Source organism: Petromyzon marinus, chromosome 37 (assembly GCF_048934315.1).
Source record: "Petromyzon marinus isolate PM22_M1 ecotype Great Lakes invasive population chromosome 37, UKy_Petmar_22M1.pri1.0, whole genome shotgun sequence".
Classification (NCBI taxonomy): domain Eukaryota; kingdom Metazoa; phylum Chordata; class Hyperoartia; order Petromyzontiformes; family Petromyzontidae; genus Petromyzon; species Petromyzon marinus.
In genome coordinates this window covers 16,531,543-16,555,165 of record NC_133703.1, presented here as the reverse complement: position 1 = coordinate 16,555,165, position 23,623 = coordinate 16,531,543, and the positions used below count along the sequence as shown (strand labels likewise).

The window sequence follows — 23,623 nt, the reverse complement described above, 5'->3', positions numbered from 1 at the left end:
TGTCTGGCAGCACAAATTATCGTTCAACCCTTTGCATTCATTGGCGTTTTTGCAACCCAGCATACCAGCGGCTTTCTTCAAAGGGCAGTACCTTTTTAATGCTGTGCCATGTGTAAAAACCGTTTAATATTTGTCCTTGTCATAAGTGCACGGTAACAGTTGACAAGGCCACAGTTACGTTTTTTTGTGGGGTTTCCATACGAATCTGGATCATGTCTCTAGTCAGCGTTCAGCCTTTGTTTCTGAAAATAATTGGCAAACGCAGGGCTCCATCAATAGTGCAACTATTCATAGCCAGACCCGAATGAGGTGAAGGTCAGAAGCTGCCTCTTACTTTCCACAAATTAAATTTTCGCAAAAGGAACATGAGAGAGCTTGTCTTTAAATGCAGCACGGTTTTCTTGTTGTTTTGTTTTAAAGACACGTAACAAATCTACACTCGTGGGCCCCCCACGCACCATTTTAACTCGACTCTTGGGTCACGTCGCTTTTATTGGCACAATCATGTAACATCCAGACAGGTGCTGTTTGAAGCCAACAAACTTTTCTACGTTATATGGCTCCTTGTGCAGTCGGCGAGTGTCATATACTGTAATAAGCAATGCGCACCTGCACGGGTGTGTTTGATTGTTCCGCGCCTCTGTTTGCTAGATGTCGAGAACAGGTAGTCAAATTTGGGGCAGACTAGCACCTCCGTTTTGCATGGTTGGTTACGTATGGTGCGAAAGAAGTTCAACAAGATACATATATATGTTACCATGTAGGCTTTCGCGACCAATATTATCCATAATAAAGGTTTTTGGGTTATATTGCCTAAATATAAATTTGTTCGTTAACCCACCGCCACCAGACACAGCCAATTGCTAAGGTTTGTCACGTAAACAAAACATGCCGATTAGTTTGCTACTCAGCACACTGGTATGTTGGAGAGGAAACCCACAACATTTACAATTTAAGTATGACATTTAAGACCGAAACAGGAAGACTTCTTCACAATTCCGGCTGGTTGTAATAACCAGCGAAACGTTGTACTCAAATTGTAAATGTCGGTTTTCTCTCCAACATATCGGTTTGCTGAAGTAGCAACTAATTGGCAAGTTTTGTTTACGTGACAAACCTTCGTAATTGGCTGTGTGGTGGTGGCGGCGGATTAACGACACGCTTACGTGATCTAACCCAAAAAAACCGTTATTACAGACATACATACGTGAGTACCATTCACCAGGCCCTTTGCACTGACGTGGGTCATCTAGGTGAAACAAGATTCAAGTCTATATTATTTTGCATATTTATTTAAAGCTTGAAGTGCCGTAATGTCAAATATGACTCGTAATACTGTAATTTGTGTAAAGCATTTGCTGATGTTTTCAGTGTGTCACCATGTGCTTTGTAACTTTAAATGTCTTCTGGTGTTTGCACCGTCATTTTTTTTAAATATTCTAACAGCAATGACATTAAGCAGATATTAATATTTTAACAGCGGTGATATGAAGCAGATACTGTATATATTCAGATATGAAGTGGCCAATATCAGCTTTTACAGTTAAAGGAACAATTTCATGCTTGTATCGCAATTTAGTGAGACACTGCAGATGCAGGAGTCGCTTTTAAGGCACGCCAAGAATATTAAAAACAAGAACTTCCACATGTTTCGAGTTTACAGCTTTGCTTTCTTGTAACTTTGACATGTTTATTCAAAGGACCCGCTTTTTTGAAGTTTCCTTTATTATGCAACACTTTAAAGAATTTCTTTATAGAGCATATGTTTTATGACTGAATGGCTTCCTTTACTAAATTGCCTGACATTGGCTACATAAAAGCGGAATAAAGGTGAAGGGTTTGGATGTGTCACCTGCAAAGAATCAAACTCTGTGAATGTTTAACCTATTCCCACTGAAAACAAATCAGCCCTCCTAGAAAATGGTACAAAATCGGAATCAGAATCTTTCTTTATTCTGGAGGAATCGGATGAGCTATGCAGCTCTTTTTCACAGATGTCCAGTAGGAGTGGGTTCCAGAAAGTTACAATAAGCGTAAGGAGTCAAAGTCGGGAAAAGGTAAAAATTAAGAGTGTAAGCACAAATCGTATAAGCATATATATTCCTGCCGATTTTTCAATGCTAAATGTAAGCTTGATCAAGGCAATAAAACAACAACAACAGCAATAACAGTCCTAGACACACAGACACAACACACAGTTCGTCAATAAAAATTGCACATTAAACTTGAACTATCGAAGAAAAAAATATATATCCGTATAGCATGTTGCTGAAGTTCAGTGTTTATGTACATCAAGCACATTGCAGAAACAGTCAACATTTTTTTCATACCTAATATATAACAAGCGAAGTATTCAGGCAATGGCTCTTTTTCTTAAAAGCACAGATGGATTGAGCGCAGATATGTGTAACTTTGACACGTTAATGGAGAAAATTTGGACTGTTCCTCGTCTGTGCAGAATGCCGTGAGTTTAAATCCAGTCACAGAATCTTCACAGAAGCCATATGACTCAAGATATGTTTTCGTTTATTGGATATTGCTGGTTTACGAGAATTCAGGTTATGTATTTTCAAACTGCATTGTGCTTCTTTCAGTATCGACATGCATATTGCTTTTTTGTGTTTAGTTTGTTGTCCTTCCCCTGCACCTCCGATTAGCATGGTTGGCTACGTACAGTGCGACCGAAGTTAAACATACATACATATTAAAGCGGTTATGGTGCAGTTGATAGCACCTGTTAAATTCAACATTAAACATGCAATATTGTGTCACCTAGACGGACAACACAATGGCAGAGCGCTAGTCTCACAATCGCACGTGAAGGGGTAACACTCAAAGCACCGCACAGACAGATTCATTAAGCTGCTTCTCCTGGCTCCCTTGTGAAGCCCAAGGTTGCAATGCCAGATTTTTTTCCCCCAATCTATCCCAAGTACTATTGAGGCTTAACCCTGCTCAGCTGCCAAGATCTGACGAGGTCGGATGGATTCAGTGTGTGTTTGCCACGGGAATATTTGGTCTTCCATAATATAGCGGCACGCAGGGTTGCACGGGTGAGGTGGCAGCCGCAGCAGACAGCTCTGTATGCATGGACAAACTGTCCCGGGCAAATGCATTGCAGCCACACCAGGCATTGGGGTCATTTTATCGAGCATTTGGATGTCCTTGTATGGAAAATTATTGGCGGTGGTAATGAAAATCAGGATTTCATGAGACGATATGTGTGAAGTTGTATATTTTGCATTTCTGCAGCCACCACGGCTGCTTAATGTCAACGAAAAAGTTAAACAAATAACAAAAAGTGTGTTTTTTTGGTTGCTTCCCGTAACTGAATGTTGCAATTTAAAGAGTCTGATGTCATAATCATAAGTGACTACTTTGTATGCTGTGGTTGTACCCAATGTTATCCTGTCCTTTAGACTTCTTAGTGAAGTTATCGCTTCAGTGCTTACTTTTAATAGCCTTAGTGTGAAAAGGGGGAGGCACAGTTGGAAGCTTTCCTTTCACTAGACTGAATCCTGAAATTGCTCTATAATATAAACTGCATCTGCCGTTGCACAATTGATTATATATTTCACTCATGTCGTTTTCCCAGCCCATTTTTGTCATTTACAGATTTAAAATATAATAAAGTTTTCTTCTTTAGAGATATTTGAGCCTAATGTCCATCTTGTTGAAAGGCCTTTTAAGTTTTCTGAAAGGCCCTTGGCATGTGCCTCCGTTCTCACACTAAATCAGGCACAAATATGCTTTTTTTTCAAAACTTGGAATAAGGCCTGGTGTTTTTAAACATATTTCTGGTTTTATTTACACGATAGGGCAAATAACCAGCAAATACGCATTTGCAAAGATAGGAAAAATATCAAAGGCACCGTTAAGGTCACTGTGAATAGCGGTTGGCCGAAGCTTGTCACCTTGCCTGTCTCCCCTTTGTTCTTATAATCTTAGTGTGGCACACGGCTCACATAAGTTTAACTTGCGTTATTTTGGTTCCAGACTACGTGAAATACTGTTGTGTGTTCACAACATCTTACTCAGTGGGTTGATTGTAACCCAAACTAATGTTCCCCTCGAGTGTCATTTATCGTGTGCCTTACAACGCTGGAGAGAACAGGCGCTGTGCTCTTAGTAGTGTGAGCATGTTGTGAGGACCTTCGTACGTAGCCAACTGTGCTAATCGGAGGTGCAGGGGAAGGACAAGTTAAACTTTATGTATGTCGTATATTACGTGTGTGTGTACATTTTTTCCACAAACTTCGCTGTTTAATCCATAATAGCTGTTTAAATATATGTTTGTAAATATGATGGAAATACCGATAACGATAATTGTTACGTGGGGTGGTGGAGCGAGTTTGCGCAGTGATGAGTGCACCACTCGGTGGTCCTGGGAGTCTGAATTTGATTCCTGGTCACGGCTCACATTGGTAGTGAGAGATACCTGAGCTGGTCCTGGCCACCGCCATTGACCAACTTACACTGACGTGCATGGTGGAGTATGGTAAAACAACCCCAGTGACCGATATGGCATCGAGAGGCCTTCTCCCAACAGTGAATTTAAATGAATGATCTTATAATTAGCAGATTTTTTATATTTTTTTCAGGAAATTTCCACTGAATTTTCAAGATTTTTTTTCGTTAGGATGGTCCTACTTGGGATGTTTGGCCCCACTCATTTATCGAGTACGTTTCCATTCGGGTGCGGACACTGGAGAGTGTGCTCAAAAACATCCGACGTGCGAGTGAGAGGGGACAGCACTCGTGACACTGGCCCTGCCTATCTGCTCATGCCATCACCCACGCAGATGACGAAGGTGGAGAGCGACTTGTCCCGCTCTAAGTCACTGCGGGAGAAGCAGGCGAAGGAGTTCACGAGACAGCAGGAGCAGTTGCGGCAGCGTTACGAGCAGCAGGTACCCAGCACCCCAGGGTAGTGAGGGCAGAGTGCCGGCGGTTCCCACGGGGCTACCGCTCACGTCACCGTGCTCGCCCATTGTTGCATTAACCGCCGTTGGCGGCTGGTTCAGGCTGGAGAGAGGCGGCAAGAGTTATCCAGCGAGTCCCATGATCGGCACCGTCTTGTTTCTGAATTGCTTTGTTGCGTTTGTTGAACGTATTTCGCACAGCACGTAGCCAACCGCATTAATCAGAGCTGTGAAACATTTAAATGTTGGATGTAATACAGTCAAAAGTTTTAAAAGGCAATAGTTTGCTGTGTTGAAATAAGTGTGAGGTGGTGCTTTTCTCCATCGGCAGTTCTGAGTGTTTGGTGGAATTACGCATTTCTACGGCAGGGGTTATGCTATGTTTAGTAATACTCCTGTTATGTGAATTTATACAACATAAATACGGTAAGGAAGTAGTACTCCATTGTTTGGCAAGTATTGCAGAGGATTCCTTGGAGGGGACATCTGGTGTCAGCAGCCACTGTAATTTCAGCTCCAATCGCACATATTAAAGCTGTTTCAGTTAAAAGCTCGTAGCTAACACCTCCGATTAGCATAGTTGGCTACGTATTGTGCAATATAAATTCAAGATATATACACAACATAAGCCTTTACTTGAGACTGAATCTAAATATGAACACACGTGCTGGATCAGTGAGGGCCTCTCCATGCCGTGCAGGTCGTGGGGGCCTATTTGACCACATGTCTCCACCACACTGGTAAGTGTGGGTTAGTAATGTTGGGGAGCATAGGTGTGGGAGCCTGGAAATACAGTACAGCAATGAATGGGCACTACATTGCCTTCTGCTACCCACCACCTAATCCCTTAGCCAATACTATTGGTTGTCCACGATGTTCATCTGTCCCAGCCCTCTCCAGGGTCGGGTCAAGTTCAAGTGTATTTATTTAACTTGGAGAGAACTCAAGAGACCAGGATAGTCTCATTTGCAAGAGTTACCCAGTTTATCAAAATTACAAAAGCAAAACAAGGAAGCAAATAGAAATCAGCACAAAAAACAACTGTCACATGAAAATTTTAAAACATTACACAAACACGATTCATTGTTAAACTACGCATTCCCTGCAGTGCAAGTTGGCTCGGGCAGATCACCTCCCGACTGATCAGAGTACAACGACAATAATGTGACAAGATGAGTAGGGCCAACCCTGCTCATCGGACAAGGGGGCATTAATGTTTTGCTGCGTGAAATAGTGTCATGCGAACGCCGTCATCCCTGGGTGCCCAGATCGTGGAGCTACGCCTACAGCAGGAGCAGGACAAGACGCTGGCCCTGCAGCATCACGGGGCGGACAAAGAGCGGCTCTTGAAACTGCACCAGGAGGAGATGGAAAGCCTGGAGGCTCGGTTGCGAGCCACCGCCATGGAACAGGAGTCTCACTTCCAGGAGAGGAGGAAGCGAGATGCGAAGGTAATTGCAGAATCGCACCATCCATTTAAAACTATTTAAACTACTTTTTATATTCCAAGGTAAGGCCCACTGTGCTATACAGCTATTTTCTTCAGAAGGCACCTGGCCAAAAATGATAGCTCAACGAAGCGACTTATCATGTGGAAATTGATTGAAGCCTCATACTGTGAACACGTGTTTCTAAATGTGGAAAGAAAAACCGGAGGACCCGGAAAAAAAAATCCACATGACCTCGGGGAGAGAGAACATGCAAACTCCAAATATATGGGCGTCAGGGTCAGGATCAGGATCGAACCCACGACCTCCTGTATACCACGCAAGGTATTTCACAACTCGCCACCGTGACGTGTTCATTCACTCACCCGTGAAGATCCATTAAAGGATCTGCCTCGTTCATGCTTTTGATGGCATTGCATTGCACTTAGCTGTTTTAGAACATCGCACAGTAACCGAGTTTGTGGTACAATGTTCGAATAACGGCGCCACTGCTCTCCATACGTATACCACACATGTATGTGTTTACTACGCTGAGGTCCACTGGGCTCATAGCGTCGGGCGCTAATCACTCCAACACCGCTCGCTCCATGCCCTTTTGTTAATACAGGTTAATTAAATGGACGACATGGTCATTAATGAATAGGAGTTTTCGATGTGCAACTCTCACTTCCCATGGGGTTGAGCTGCCATTGTTTATTCAGCACCCTCTGGACGTGCCATTTATGAGTTGGTGTCATGGATTGGTTCATTGTAAGTCATTTCTTCAAGCCCGGGTTGCACTGAATACTGGAGTAATAAATTAAAACACATTTTCAATATGTAGGTTAGGCGTGAGTTAATTATTATGATTCCATGTTGGGCAAAATGTGAGAGATAAGTGAGAAACTTATGCTCCTCTACCTAAAATAATATTTTACACTGCATTTCAGGATCACAATATTTACCTTAATTTTTTTTAAAGGCAACAACATGAGGTCATGAAGTTCTAATTCAGCTCTATTGATATATTTGCATGTCTGCAACTACATCTTGTGTCACTTGAAAACTCCCGCTTTGATTCACGTGTTTCCAGAGGGCCATGTCAGTTCAGCATGTATTTTGTTCATCAGCGTCTCCAGATTCCAGTGCTTCTCCAGGGATAAGAGCAACCATCAGTTCAGCTCTCAACCCTAATTTTTCGGAATTAGTTTGCTTCATAAGTTGGCATAGTGCTGAGATTTGTACCGTAGCAGATTGCATTTCCCCAGCCTTGTGACTTTAGTTGCATGTTCTGACAGTGTCACTTGTCTACTACACCAGCTTTGGGGGGGGGGGGGGGGGGGGGGGTGGTGGGAGCTTCCCTCCCAAGCCAACTCACGGTGAGTAGCTGACGCTGTTTGTCAGCGCCGAGCAGGCGAAGGGTGGCAGGTGTGGGTCACCTCGTCCCATTGTTTGCCAGCCCCACCCTGCTAGCCCGCACAGTGACGCCAGCACCGGGAGCACCCAATGAGGACGTGTCAATGTCACAATTTTAACGGCAACTGTCAATGGCAGAAAGGGTAATTTGCTGTTGGACGGATTACCCCATACATTTATGTGCGTTATGCACTAAAAAGCAATGACGTAATGAAATTATAATGACCTTTTTGTCACTGCACTGCTGGATGAGGGCCTCCCTACGCCGTGTCAGTAATGTTTTTTTTTTACGATACTTCACCACCCTGGTCAAGTTGGTGAAGAGTGGACATGCAGGCGGGACCAGTTCTAAGATATAAGTTACATTCATATAACAGTAATTTGTCCGATAGATTGCATTGAACCATGCAAATGTGGAAGCCTTAACGTTGGTTTTCCCAGCAAGTTAAAGTGCTCAACTGACTTATATTTTTTTGAAGAATGATGAAAAGCTTCTGAGAATGAGATTCTAAAAAATGTATACTGTATGTGAGAAGGTTCAGAATATGGCACAAATAACAGTAGCACCAACTTAACATCAGGCCATGAATGTTCAAATGTTTTAAATATTTAAATGCATAACTCTAACACCACTTCAAATAAATGTACTTCTGAAAACAGCAAAGAAACGTTCATATAATACATGTTGCATGTTTTAGGTAGCAGAATTGCATCAGACTACATCCAACACCTTCTGGAAAGTCTTAAACATGTGTGGCGTCCTCTTTGGGCGGCTACTCGAGCCACGCCCCCCCCCCCCCCCGTTTTTGGGGGGCATGTGTTGCTTCCCAGCAGAACCTGGGGAAAAAATAAGTTAAAATATTTACCAGAGAGTGCCACGGTGTGGAGATTTTAACTACCTCACTCAAAGAAATGAGTTCTCTATCTAGGTCCCCGGGCCACATTCCCCAAAATGATCGGCTCCCGGTTCATACTCGGCGTACACTGCATTGAGCGGGGCAGGGTCGAGAGTGTGGCCAACAGGGAGCCGCTCTCAGTCTTTGAGAATGGAACATTCTACAAACAAACTGAAGGCACCCCAATGGGTTATCCCTTGTCTCCGGTTGTCACCAATATTTTCATGGAAAATTTTGAGACGGATGCCACTCAGGCATCCACGCTACGCCCGTCCTTGTGGAAGAGGTACGTGGATGACACGTTTGTCATATGGCCACATGGCCGACCGGCTCTGAACTAATTCCTCAACCACGTCAATTCCATACACCCAGCCATCAAATTCACCATGGAGGTAGAAAAGGATGGCATGCCACCCTTCTTGGATGTCTTAATCAAAGACAGACCAGATGGCTCAATGAGACATTCTGTCTACAGGAAAGTAACCCATACTGATGCCTACCTAAAACCTGATTCCCACCACCATCCATCCTGGAAGAATTCTCTCATCAAAACGCTACACCATAGAGCTCAATGTATCTCCGACCATGAACACCTGACCAGTGAACTCAAACACGTACACCAAGCTCTCAAGGCGAATGGATATTCTGACTACACAATCCGCAAAGCTATTACCCCAACCGTGAGGAAGGAGCCATTTGAGGATCCAATCAAAACCATCACCTTGCGATACATAGCAGGGGTAACCAAAAATATTTCTAACATCATGAACAAACACCAGATCCAGGTCCTATTTAACACAGTACATAAAATTTGTGATCTGATCCCATCTGTGAAGGACAAGATTCCTGACATGCAATATCCCGGCATCTACAAACTAAGCTGTATCTGCGGCAGCAGTTACATTGGGGAAACTAAGCGACATGTCTCGGACCGTATTCGTGAGCATAAGGCAGATTTGAAACACTGCAGGACCAATACTTCTGCCGTGGCTGATCATTATTTTAATGCGGCTGGCTCACACGAAATAGATTTATCTAAGACGATGGTACTTTGCAAGCCTTCTGGCTGTCAACAAAGATTCGTTCATGAAGCCATCAATATATACAGAGACAATTTCAACCGAGAGGATGGTGATAAACTCAGCAATCATTGGAAAAATGTCATCAACCACTTTGGGTCATGACTTGTGTTTTCTTGTCAATCAACCTCCACCGTCAGCAGTGCGGTGTGTGGAGCGGGGTGCAGTGATTGCCTGGCAGCCCTTTGATTGGTGTAGATCCACTGCCGGTGCCGTTGTTTTCTCCTGCATTGGCATTCGCTCCCCGCCCATGCTGCTGGTGCTGCTGAGACACTCGGGCTACGCCCATCTCTAAACCTTTATAAACAGTTTGCCTTTAGAGGCTAACCCCCCTTTTCCTGATGATGACCGCTCGTGTTGCGATGGAAACGTCGTGGCTTTATTTTCAGGCTCCAGTCTACATTATAGACTGCCAGTACACTCACCAAACTTAATAACCAGGCTACAGTCTACATTATAGACTGCCAGTGTACTCACCAAACTTACCAGGCTGCAGTCTATATTATAGACTGACAGTGCACTCACTCCGATTAAGAACCAGGCTACAGTATTATTTTTATTATTTTTATTCGCTTTATTTTTATTATTCTTTTTCTATCGACGTGACTTTACCGAAAGAACCAAAGAATATGAATTCCTGCAGTCACGAAAGTTTTAAGTAAAAAAGAGGTGTTAATGTAGGCGAGCTTGGTCTCCGTATTTGGTCGGGGGTGAGTGCCGGAAAGACCATGTAAGTGGCAAAATAGACTTACATCTCCTTCGCCACAATATACCTTCAATTCGTGCCTGAAATATTTTGTTCATGCAAAGTCAGTCGTATGGGTATTGACATATGTTGGTTTCTAAGTAGGTATTGAAGGTCAGGCGCGATCTTATTTCAAATCTATTTTGAGTTAAAATCCCAACAAGAGGTTGGGTCAGCCCATCATCCCTCTAGGGTTGATTGAATGTGTACTACATTGTGCCTCCCACCCCATGACAGGCTGCAAATGGAGTTGTATTGCCCTTGTACTCATTTGAGGAGGAAGACACTTTTACCTATTTTAGAGTCATTTTTTTTACGAAGTAATTGTAGATTGCAATTAGATGTTAGCGATTGCCATTTACAGGCCCCTGCCATTGTGAATCATGGCTCTTATTTAATGATCGCTTTCTCAAATTTTTTTGACTATCTCTCTGCTCGGTGGGAAGTTCACCATTCTCCTCTGCTGCCCCGTATTGCGAAACTCCCTACCCTCAAGCAATCTCTGCTGTCGACTCACTGCCCCCTGTTCCAGTTCAGCCTCAAGACCTTCTTCCCTTTTACCTCTGCTGATGACTGATTGTGCCTCTCTTTATCAAATACATATGCCCACTGTTTCTTTCATCAACTTGAGATGTGCTTTTATTTAGATGCTATATAAATCCTTTTGTTATTACATTGCATCACACTAAGTAAAAAAAAAAACAGGTTTTGAAGTTGTAAAATTTTGCATACTGGTATGTAATGCAATATTAAGTAGATGATCTGTGCTTGTGTTTTTTACTGAATGGAATTTGGAATTAATTTAAATTATTTGTAGTTGTCTATATCCGCTAAAAAAATATAACAATGCATACTAGTTATCATGGAGTTGTATTATTTTAATGTCATCATCAGCCATGATACGTCCACTTTGCCATACAGGAAGATGCTTTATACAAATTGGATTTGAGAAATAAAGGCGTTTCCATAAATTGACACAGTATGATCCATCTCACATCATTATTCAAGCATTTTGTTACTAAAACAGTATTCTTCATAATATATATAAAAGTGATAGGTTGGCTCTGTAGCTAAGTATACATGTTAAAGTGCTAATATATACAAAATTTGTACCACAGTGTTGTGTTGACGCTTACTCACTTCGAAGTGAGTCATCTATTTCTAACACTCGTAGCTATACAAATAGTTTGGTGTCAGAAAGTCACCACAACTGTTACCTCCGTGACCTCTATCGTCTGAATGGGCGTAAGTCTAACTGTCTTTTTGGTATATTCCTGCTCGGATGACAATGGAGCGTCACTCGTCTCTGGTTGTGGCCTTGAGTCATACGTGGACATTCCACATTCTCATAGTCGGGGCCTGTCTCTATTGGACAAACACTGTTGATTTCCCACAATTTAGTTGTTTTCATTATTTTATTTTAATTTTTTACCTACGTGACTTTACCGAAAAAAAAACAAAGAGTATGAATCCTTGCAGTCACGAAAGCTTCAAATCTAGGATTTCCCACAAATTGTTAAAAATTTTATTGACCCACAACTAGGATTGAGCTCGTAATATTTGCATTACAATTGAAGTGCCCTAATCACATTAGTCCTCAAGCTATAACAATCATTGTCATTAACTGCATAATTGTACAGTATATAAAATATAATATTGAGATTTACGTTTAAAGTATTTTTAAGCGAGTGATAAAACATACCCACGTGCATGTGAATAACTTATCCCATGGACTGGCAGCTGACTTCAATTTAGATTTACTTGGTGTTTCAATGGGGGTTAAACATTTTTTGCAAATAAGCCTCTAGGACAGTTTAGAGGGTCGTGGGGTTAAAGTCACATGGCTTTGACATGTGTGATGTGGGCGACTATAAGTAATGGCTTAGAGTGGCCCTTCTCAGCTGGTAAGGTCACACACCAAAAGTGGGCCATCAAAGCCCTCTTTACCAAAAAGGTCATGACCCACATGGTCAAAACACACTGGCTTAGGGTTTTCATTGCTTAGGGTAGCAAGTTGTATGGATAGGCATGAACAAACATGCATTGCACGCCAACTAACTTTACAAAGAGGGCCTCACTCACTCCTGTGACACGCATGCATGATACACGCGCTCGGCTTTTTTGGTTGAACACTTTTTGTTTATTTACTCACCGCAATTCAGTCATTTGTCAGAGTTATATTTATCTCTTCTCCCAAAAGCAGAAGAAGAAGCGCTGAGACGGAAAATAAAATTTTGGGATAAGTAAAAATGGGCGGGGGGGACGAAATAACTTCCAGCCTATAAATTTGCATAAAACCAAATCGTCCACTCAAACAATAAGGACGTCATTGAAATGATGCAGTTAAATACAGTTCAACACTTAACTGATGATGTATATAGCGTCACACTTAACGTAAGGTTCTTAAATGAATACCATAATACGTTCCACGAATGTATTGAAAAGCACAGTATGTTAATCACTGTGTAGCATTGACTATAAAGTTTTGAGCTTGGTGGTCATGTAAAATAGTTTGAGAATAACCACAATTAAAATTGGCATTTCTTGTGACAGGTTATTCCAGGCAACTGCATAGCCAATATTGAAATAAGTTTTGTGAAACTAAAACTCAGCAAAGCGAATTAAGGAAAACAAATTAGCGAAGCCTTTTGCTTTTTCGATTTCACATGTCATCTAAAGAGAGCAGGGATAATAAACTGAAGTTGAAAAATTTGAGAAAAAAACATAATGCAAAAGTTGGTGAATAACTTCAAATATGTGGCAGTACTTCAGAGTCATAAACATACCATTATAGGAAACATGTGAACACAAACACACTTTCCAAACACACACTTTGGGCAAGTAATGAGAACATTTTAGGGTGTTATGTTGGAACAGCACGGTTAGTGTTCAGCCTTTGCTTTAATCCTTGTGCCCCCCCCTAGCCCCCAACCCGAGGACACTATCCAGAAGTATGCGTATCCGCCTAGGGAAATATTCAGTCCCACAACACCAGTGGCAACACTGAGCTATTGTGCGTTGAGTGTTGATATCTAAACTAGCCGTCTCCAGAAAACCTATACCATTTCAGAAAAGTTTATGTTATTCTGACATTGTACATAGAATGCCTGGATGTCTGCACACAAGGTTATTCACTAAATTAAGTTGTATTGTTGATTCAAATAGGGAGAGTTTTGTGCTCTGAAACTGAAAGATTGCATAATCTTGGATTGTACAGCACTGCGGCAGTGTTCTACAAAATTCTGCATTTTATGTGCCCTCTGTGGATCGTAGTACACTTCGTTGATGGGTTGAGCAAGCTGCGTCTCTTAACGCTGGAAAACTTTTCAAATGTTTCCCAAACAAATTCACATGCTCTTCTGTGCATTTGACTTTAGTGTTGTTGTTGTGTGTGTGTGTGTCTAGCCAAGGTGACATGTGGACTGTCGTCTCCTTTCATTGGCTTACCTCCTCGACTGTGGAGCTCTGGGGTGGGGGGGTGTCCTAGGTGGATTGAAGTTGTGCCAAAGTTCATATGACACTGCCGTCACAAGTAAGCTTGCAAAGAAGAATATTTAGCTGTTCACAAGTGCATCGACAGGTCCACAACACTTTTAAAATCCAAATCATTAATACGTGAAAAACTGCAGAGATTGTTTGGTCACAAGTTACGTAATTGTACATATACAATCCATTCATATTTACGCACACTCTATAAAAGCCACCATTTTCCTATTTTTTTACGTAAAAAGTCATTAATTATAACAACGAACATTAGATACATTTATTATTGAATTCACTTGCAAAGCATTCTTTTCAGCATTCGCAATGTGAGAATAGTTGAAACGTTCGTCACCTGCATTTCAGTGCATAAATTATATTTTAAGGGGTTCAACTTGCGTTCCGTCCATCTTTAATTGACGCATTTGTCCTTAGTCCAAACCTGCTTCCTGCCGGCGTAGGTTGCGTTTCCGCGAGCCGCGTTCAATATTAGTTTGTAATCGTATTTTTTTCTCCGTTCTTAAAAAGTATATTGTAAAAACCTCGTTGGAAATGCACAGCGTGCTAATTTCGGGCATCTGAGGTGCGCGGTTAAAATAGTAAAACGATTTTTACTTAACATTTATAAAGCGCAGTAGGATTTCGAAATCTGAGCAACTGCGTCGCTGGGCGCCATTTTTCTGCGCAGCAGGATTTCGGAAAAAGGAAGCGACCGCGTCAGAAAATTGTGGATTTTATTCCGGCAGGACTGGCAATCGCGAAGGGGAGCTTCCATCGATGGAGGCTGTGAGCCGAAATGAGCGTTATTTCGCTTTGTAGCGCAGCAGGGCTTTGCAAACTCCGGCGAGTGCGCTGAGAAATACTGTTTCTGCACGCAGCGGGATGCGAAAACTCGAAGCGGTACGCAGCTTGATGCGTGCGAAGATCCAAATTCTATTTTCATGCGCTGTAGGGTTTCAGATGCTTGCGCGAATGTAACCTGACGCAATGGCCCTGCCGAACAGCTCAGACAAAAAAGCGGCTTTGGATTTCTGCTGAGAATACCCTGCCGTGCTGTTATGTTTTTCTGGACGGCGGTCCCCAGAAACGCTAAATGAAGGGGCAGCATGGGCCGCACGAGGAAGGAAGGAAGGGTGCACGGACGCTCTTTAGCACCTCCTGCCTGCACGAGGGCTTTTAGATGTTTCTGGGCACCAGCAGGACGGCTCCCCCCGACAAAAAGCCAAGATGACGCTTATTTTTTCATAGATGGATAAATCTGATTACGTGGAACCATAAACTGCAGGGATTTTTAACAAAAGGCCCCTTTCTTGTGAGGCCCGGCTTGCGACGAAGCCTCCTGGTGCTACGGAGCCTTTGCGCCAAGCCTCTGATGCGACATTCAGCGGGCGGGGCTATGGAGCCGCTCGTAGGTGCAGAAACGGCGCACGCGAGCGACATGCCGAGCAGACTGCGGCCTCCTGCCGAGAGCATATACAGGCAAGGAATATCGATAATCCCGCGCAACAGTAGCCTAATTATTTGTAGTGGAAAAGATCGGGCGACACGAATGGTGGTAAGAAAAGCGGCGAGTTTTTGGCTCGTTGGCGGTGGCCAAGGTTAGGAGGACGCGAACAATGGCTGCAGGCTGCTGGACTCTGTGCACATTTCGCTGTCCTGGCAGGTGGGCACATTTTTACATTTCATTTTGAGTGTCGGATTCGAATCGGGGCGCTTGCTTAAAATGTTACCTAAATACGCGGCGACGCTGTTTTTTGTGAGCTAATTGCGCGCTGTTGCAGTGGACTAAGTCCGCGCCATATTTTTTCCCTCCCCTGCATGTGCACATTTTGTCGCGCTGCGTATAATTTCCACAGCGTTCATTTAAAACAAATTAAATCATTAATTTAGGCAAGAGTTATGAGTATTGTGGTTGTTTGTGTTTCCCCCCCCCCCCCCGCATGCCCCAATTCCAGTGCTTTATTTATTTAATTGTACATTGGTGCGGGGATCGTAACACGGGAAGCCAACATGGCCGCCAGCAGGCTCGTCACGTGACCGCCTCCAAGTGGCTGCCGAGAGGGGCGATGAAGGAGCGTTTTCCCGCTGCCTTTTTGACAGATGGCGGATCGTGCCGCGGTGGGATAGCGCTGCTCAGAGATCACCGCCGGTCGTGCTGGCACTGTCAGCGCCCATGACCCTTTCTGCTTGTTTCCGTCCGAGATGTGCATCTAAAATAATAAATGTACGTGCACGCGTGCGTTTTAAAACGGATAAAAATATATAATTTAAAAAAAAACATCGTGGAGAGCTCTAATTAGCCTTTATCACACCCCTGAGGTTTTGATGGTCTTTGGAACCCTGTTGATAGCTGACATTCATTTTAAGTCAATTTTCCCTTTTTTTAATTTTATTTAGTACTTTTTTGCTTTTTTCCTGCTTTGCTTTTTTTTTCTCGACTCTCTATACCCCGTCCCATCTTTTCAGAGGCACGTTTCATCACATTTTCAAATATTCACTTTGTTGTTGCCCCACAAAGTGTGTTGCGGGGTAATTGGCTCTAAATCAAAGTGGTGTTTGCAGTCAGATCTCAGCTTCAGCAGTGCCAGGGGAGACGCTGGGTTTTCGGATAAAAGGGATCGCAGGCAAAGCCAAAATTTACTTGCCGTCTGTCTCTCTTGCACTGTCTCCTGTCCCACTTTTTTTTTATTTCGCATCACCACGCAGACAGTACGTTTCCGATTTATTTTCCTACAACGGCGGCTTGTTTTCGCGTTCGTAAAATAATTTTGCGCAAAATCTCACTGCTCTGACGCGACTTCAGAGGTTGTTGCCCATTGCAGGATGTTTTGTTGCTGTGCGGAATCTGTTTATAATTTAGTGAGGTTGGGTAGGTTTTTTTTTTAAATATATAAATACTGTATATTATGGTAATGCTTGTGATTGGAAGACCGTATGGGAGGAACTGACTTCTCAACAGCCAATGTCATTTTGATTCTTTGCAATCGCTTGGTTTGTAAATCTCACAAGCGATATCATAGGCATCATCAGATTAAGGATACAAGTAGAGTGATAACCGTGCTGGGTTCACAAAACACTGCGGGATAAAGCCAGTGCCTGTGGATCAATTATGATTCGGCGTGAGAACGCACTGTGTGCGTTTGCCCACTGCCAAAATGTTTAATCGGTGAGCGTGAATGTGACCTCCCGAAGGCTTGTTATTATTTTCGTGGCAATTGGGCACAGTGGAGCGCATAAACGTACATTGCAGTGTACTGTGTGCATCGCGCGCCTTTTCCGGTAAATATTTAGCAATTGTTTTTTTCACGCAGCGAGTGCAGAAATTGCAATGCAACACAACACGCTGCAGCGCACGGTGTTTGTTAATCGGCTTCACTCACAGGCTCTGTTTGATGTTTTTTTCTGTATTTCTCTTTGCCTTCTGTTTTCCGCGTATCACAATGCACTCTCCACTCGTGTCCCAGATTTTTATATTTTTCGTACAGTAGCTGGCGCATCTCTGCCTGCTCTCGTTGCACCGAATCGAAAGAACGGCTTTCGCTAAGCTGCGACTGTCACACCATCACCGCTCACGCTCTTTGCAAATGCTCTATCCTTTTAATCTCTATCGCTTAGGCAGATACATTATTGGACTTGCCATTCACAGGGACGTACTGTGAGCTGGTTTGCATGCCGCGGCGGTCCTGCATATGCATGCTGTACTCTCCATTCCGAAATGCGTATGATTATAATAATGTAACCTTATATGTGTCCTCGGTTAAAACATGTAGTTGAGGTTTTCTTAATTTGTGTATGCTATGCGTCATTACATGGTTGTACCGAAGGTTTTTTTTTACTGCTGATTTTTTTCTTCATATCTTCGTTATGTCCGAGTCATCATGGAATTGGATGTACTTCGGCAATTGAAATTTGTCCTTGCTGCTTTTAAATATTTGCCTTTCGCAGTCTATCCAATTTTAAATGAGAATTGTACTCGTCGTATTGTTGCGAGGGCTTGCAATTGTTTTTCATGACTAATGTTCCAAACGCTGCCACTAAGTCTCATCCCGTTAAAATGGTTCCAAAAAAAAAATCGAGTACCACTTTGTCGGAGAAGTCAATAGCAGTCGTCCCATCAAGGGAATAGTTCCCACCTTGGGAATGTGGAATTGCCATCACTCAAATGGGACGGCAAGACCTGTTCTCATTTGCTTCTGTAGCCCGTGTAGCACTCAACTGAATGGGTCAAAGCACTGCACTGCAGTGTCGACAGAATCGGGCTGTCATGGAGTGGCCAGACTTGGCATTATGAAGTGAAATAAAGTTTTCTTTACGACCGTCGTCAACACGCAGTGTGGAACGGAGTGTGTCAGTGTCGCCCGACGGAAATGTTTGTGCGGTCAAGCCCCGTATTCCCGACTGCAGCTGTCGACGGGCACCATTCCGAGCTGTGTGGGGGGCATGTCGACGAGTGCCGAAGCAGACCAGGCTTAACGTGAGCGTACTAAAGCCTCATATTAACGTTGGTCACATAAATGGGATGATTGAGTCGTGAGCCCCCATTGACCTTACTGCAGTGAGACTGGCCATCAAAGCAATTCATACATGGATTATACAATATTTCCCAGCATACTGAATAAAATGGAAATGCTTTTAATGATCACGGATTAAGAGACGAGTCTCTGTGCACATTATATGTATGCAGAACTGCACTCGACATATATTAAGCACTAGGCACATTAAAGCGAATGCATGTGTCAACATTGCGCCAGCGGTTTTGCTTTGGTTTCAGTATGGTTAAAATACATTAAACTATTGCAACTACATATATTTTTTCTGCTTGAGGGTTCTGTTATTGAAATGGTATTTTGCGTGTGCCAAAAACCATTCATGTTCTGAAATGCTGAGCTTGTGTGCATGTGTGTAGGTTTGTTTTGGGTGTGGTGCTGGCCACCCACCCCCTCATGTGCTGTGCTGGCCTTCATAGGTGCTTGCTAAAAGCACTTGCCCCAAAAGTCTGTTAAGGCTATATAGGGATATTTGTCTTGGTGTTTCGGGGTCCCTGACTCTCTGCTCACAATCAAGATTGAAAACGAATTTTTTTTTTAAACTGCTTTTTGTGTTTAGTTCAGCATGGTTGGTTATGTACGGTGTGAAAGAAGTTCAATATACATACATAAGGACCTTCAGGCCCAGGTAAAGCTGCGTGGTCAGGAGTCAGAGGCATTCCCTATTCACCATGGGGTGCGACCGGGATGCCCTCTGGCTCCTAAATTATATAACATTTTTCGACCATGTAGTTCGAGACGCTTTCCATGGTTGTAGCAAAGGAATTTCCATCTGGTACAAATACAATGGGAAGCTGATCTGTGCCTTGGTGTGGTTAAGGGATGGCTCTGTATTGGTCAACCATGTTATGTATGCCGACGATCTGGTAATTATTTCTCACTTTAAGAAGGAGTTGGAGACCAGGCTGGATTGTGTGAGGTGTTCACAGATCCCTGAAAGATCTGGACGCAGTCCCATCAGTGAACCCTGCTGGCAGGCAAAGCTGCGTTGGCTGAGTCATATAGCCCGCATGCTCATCCACCACTTGCCCCTAAACAGCTAATGTTTAACCGGATAGAGGGGGCTAAACAGGCACGGCACAGGCTAGATAAGAGATGGGCTGAAATGGTATAGGAGGTTGTGGAGCTGAGTTGACTTGCGGAAGACTGGTATCAGCGGTGTTAACATCGGCCTTTATGGAGGAGGCTCGTGAAGAACACTACTGGGCAGTTGGAGGCAGTTTCCTTCCAACAACAACGGAGGGCAGAGGAGTGGTGCTCACAATAACGAGCGGAGCACCTGGTGGCTAAAACGCAGCAAGTTGGCATAGTAGGGAGCACAGGTGGTGCTTCTGCCACTCATCTCAGTCAACCCATGGCACCTGAGTCTGTCCTTTGAACTTTTGTCAGTGAGCCTTACACAATTCAGGTGGCCTCAAAGTGCACGTAGCCTGGCTCAAGCGTTGTGGTGACTTCACTGCCACTTAGTGGCGAATGGTGGCTGTTATTTTTTCTTTGTATTTATATGTGGCCAGGCATGGTTCTAGCCACACAACCTCCTTGTACACCATACCAACCCTCATAGGTGCTCGCTAACAGCACTTGCCACAGCAGCATGAAAAGGCTATACGGCGGATCTTTGTGTGAATGAGGATTGGATTTATAATGGTTAGCACATATAACAATGATCCTTTTGGTAGTTAATACCTGAACTTGATTCGTCCCCTAAGTCAACTCTTCTTACACGAGAACCTGGTGGGGGTCTCTATCACCGTCGGTGTTATGGAGGATTGGCCTGGCACTAGCAACTAGAGGTGTAACGATTCACTCTTGTCCCCCCCCTCTCATGGTGATTCAATGAATTGTCATGATTCAGAGTCGCGATTCAGTTTAAGACTATACCCTTTTTTAACATTTATCTCTATGCAGTGGCCACTCATGTCTGAAGGGTCATGTGGACGCCTTACATGCAGCATATACGAATTGATAAAGATCGATGTTTGTGTACATGAAATTCGATTAATGCATTGTGCGCATGATATTTCATGTTCATCAATGAGTTGTTGTTTCGTTACACCTCTACTGCCCCTCTCAATGCTGTCTGGGCCTTCGTAGTTTATATTAAACCCTGCGCCGGCAGTCAGTCAAGCTAAATTTGCAGTGTGCGTGTCGATGCATATGCGTGTGACAACCAGACGTTGGTACCAACAGAATGATCACACGACTTTGAACAAAAAAACTGAAAGATGAATAAATAATCATAGTTGGACCAGTATCAAACATTTTATGTTTGGGGCTGTGTATGGTCTAATAATATACATAGGTTCTAAGAAGACGCTAATAACCAACAGATAAAACCAACCACACTTGTTTTGATGATGGTGATGATAATGATGATGTCATTGGTATGCATTTAGTGTCCTTAATATTTCACCGCATTAAGCCGACGCCTGCGATTTCTGACATTTCGTGCCTTTCTTGTGCGCAAATGTGAAGGTCCAGGCTTTTTGGTGAAAGAGCGCCATGCTGGGTTTCTCAGTTCCACACGCGTCAGGTGTGGTCAGTGCAGTTAACTGAAGTGATTGGTGTCGTTTTACAGGTTAATTAGCGTTAAATCTATTCGGCCACACCTGGCGTGGACGTCTGGAAATGTCACACTGACTCATTTGTGCTGTGTAATTTGAACGTGGTGGCTTTTTACGCTCTTCCCTGCAAATATTTCTTTTTTTTTGGGGGAGGCGGGGGGGATCTGCTCCTGTCGGCTGGGAAAGTTATATTACCCCCAGGTAATTTGGCCTATTTGGTGGATATACTCGTTCACTACGGGATGGTGGTATAGGCGGCGTTTGACTTCTATATTTGGGGTGGGGGGGACAGGGGTTCGCTTTGTCCCTCTCATTAGGAATCGCGGGTGTATATAATAAATGTGTCCAGTTTTCTGGGGGGCCTTGCTCCCCCCATGCCCACCCGAAAACTCCACCCATGGATGGGGGAATGAGACATCATGTTGTCTTCTCCCACCTGGATAATAGACAAAAACGTCATCGTTATGGAATGTCAGTTTAGAACGCATTTTGTTTCAAATATACCGATCTGAAATATATGCCGCAAATTAGTTTTGTTCCAGAAAGGGGGCAGCTACTTATTCTGCAGATTTACAAAGCCAATAATAACCTGAAAGACCTAATTTACTCATTGCTGGTTTTACTAGGTACCTTGCATACGATTTGCATACACGTTACGTCCGGGGTAGGGAACCGAGAGCCAACAGGCCGTATCAGGCCCATGACTTTATTTTCGTTTGGCCCATGGGCACACGGAACACCTACCACTTTGAAACGGCCCACGAGTGATATTCATCTGTCATTGCAAGCGTCCTTGCGATAATTCATTATAATTTCAACTTGTAATGCGGCGAACAGTATTTGTTCACTCTTCAAGGCGCGAGGAACCACAGACGAGTCGCAAGGCAGCCAGGTGGCGAGCCTGCGCTAATTGAATGGGTGAGAGGAACCTGGTGCACCCAGAGAAGACTTGTGCGCGCGAGGGGGGCAATACTTCTGACAGGGAAGGCCACGCTCTAAACTGCACTTATCAGGTAACAGAAAGGAAATATATTTTCACCTGGCAACAATTCTGTCACTGTAAGGGTTTGCTTACAGTGACAGATATGAAAGAAGTGTGTGTCTAGATTTGAAGTTTTCGTGACAGCAGGGATCCATACTCTTTGGTTCTTTCGGTAAAGTCACGTTGGTATAAAATAAATAAATAATAAAAAAACCTTTGCTTTTTATACCTACGTGACTTTACCGAAAGAACCAAAGAGTAAGTGTGGGTGTGTGTGTTCATGTGTGGCCGCCAATAAGTATTCGTAAGTCTCATTCGGCCCTCGGGAAAAAAAGGTTTCTCACCTCTGCTTTATGTGGAAACATTATGAAATACACATTGGGAAGATTGCAAAGACAAATAGTTCACTACTTTAGCCCACCGGTGTGTTGAAGAGTGAATCCACAACATTTACAGTTTTTGAGTTCGACGTTTCGCTGGTAATTACATCCAGCATCATCGGGCAATTCGCCAGAATGGTGAAGCCCTCACTTGCTCCCGGTCTTAAATAGAGCAGCAGGGTGATGTCATCATTTAACTCAAAAACGTTTATCATGAATAATATTGGTCGCGAAAGCCTACGTGTTAAACTGAAGATTACAAAGATTATAGACGGAATATTAAGCTATTCATTTGTGATCACTTCCATCCAATGTAGCTGCCTTTGCATCCAGTACTGTGCTGTATGTCTGGGTGGACTGCAGGTTGTGTGGCACAATCGTTTTTTTGCTACATTTTGATGCTGGTGTATGTTAAACTATTAAAATGCTACTATGGTAAAAACGGGCTGAATTGATATGAAAATGTATTCACGATTTGCATGCATTATAAAATAATTATGCAAATTCACAGACATTGATGCGTATCATTTACAAGGCGATCTGGTGCGTGTATACACTCTCAGAATGTATTGCCAAATTCATGTGTTGCGTGGGTCCCGTGCCTCCCGTGCCGTTCCTGCATGCAGCCTTTTCGTCAGTCCACAGTCCTATGAAGGCCTCCACATGCTGTCTTTCGTGAGGGTTTGTTTGGCCGCACTTGTTCACACTGGTCAGTGCGGGTTGGTGAAGGGGGGGAGGCGCAGGACCGGTTCAGACATCACTCGCGGGGAATCAAATTCTCATCATCGGTTTCATTACGCAGCACGCTAACCGCTGCACCACTGAAATACCATAACGGAAGATGCGATTGAGTTTTATCACACACACAAAACAAATATCCCCTGTTTAGCTTTCTAGAATGTAGAGGATAATGCTGTTGGTAAGCATCTGTAAGGACCGGCACAGCACGTAAGAGATGTGCCCAGCACCACATCTGACCGCCTTTGTCTTCCTTACGATGGTGTCCATTCATACCACCAGGTTCTCATTTATGGTTAAGTCAATCTAGGGTAGGCCATGGATGGGTTTAGATACCTGCCTGCCTCCTATTTTTTAAGTCTCATGCACTAACGCGTGCAGGTGGGTTTATTAAAAGACTTGTATATGCTGGAAGTGGCTTAATTATTAGCGCTTTCTTAACATAGA

General features: G+C 43.4%; 1 protein-coding gene across 2 annotated transcripts in view; it reads left to right on the top strand.

Annotated features, from left to right (window-relative positions):
- Positions 1-23,623, top strand: part of LOC116949692 (centrosomal protein of 112 kDa) — a 128,063-nt gene that overhangs the window by 64,317 nt on the left and 40,123 nt on the right. Inside the window, exons 19-21 of one of the 2 annotated variants that reach the window (XM_076072338.1) lie at positions 4,803-4,910; positions 6,191-6,373; positions 13,891-13,977. In XM_076072338.1, coding sequence (XP_075928453.1) covers positions 4,803-4,910; positions 6,191-6,373; positions 13,891-13,899 — 300 coding nt within the window. In that variant the 3' untranslated portion in view covers positions 13,900-13,977. Of the gene's footprint in view, positions 1-4,802; positions 4,911-6,190; positions 6,374-13,890; positions 13,978-23,623 lie in introns of those variants that run through there. The other variant, XM_076072337.1, reaches the window with a different exon arrangement.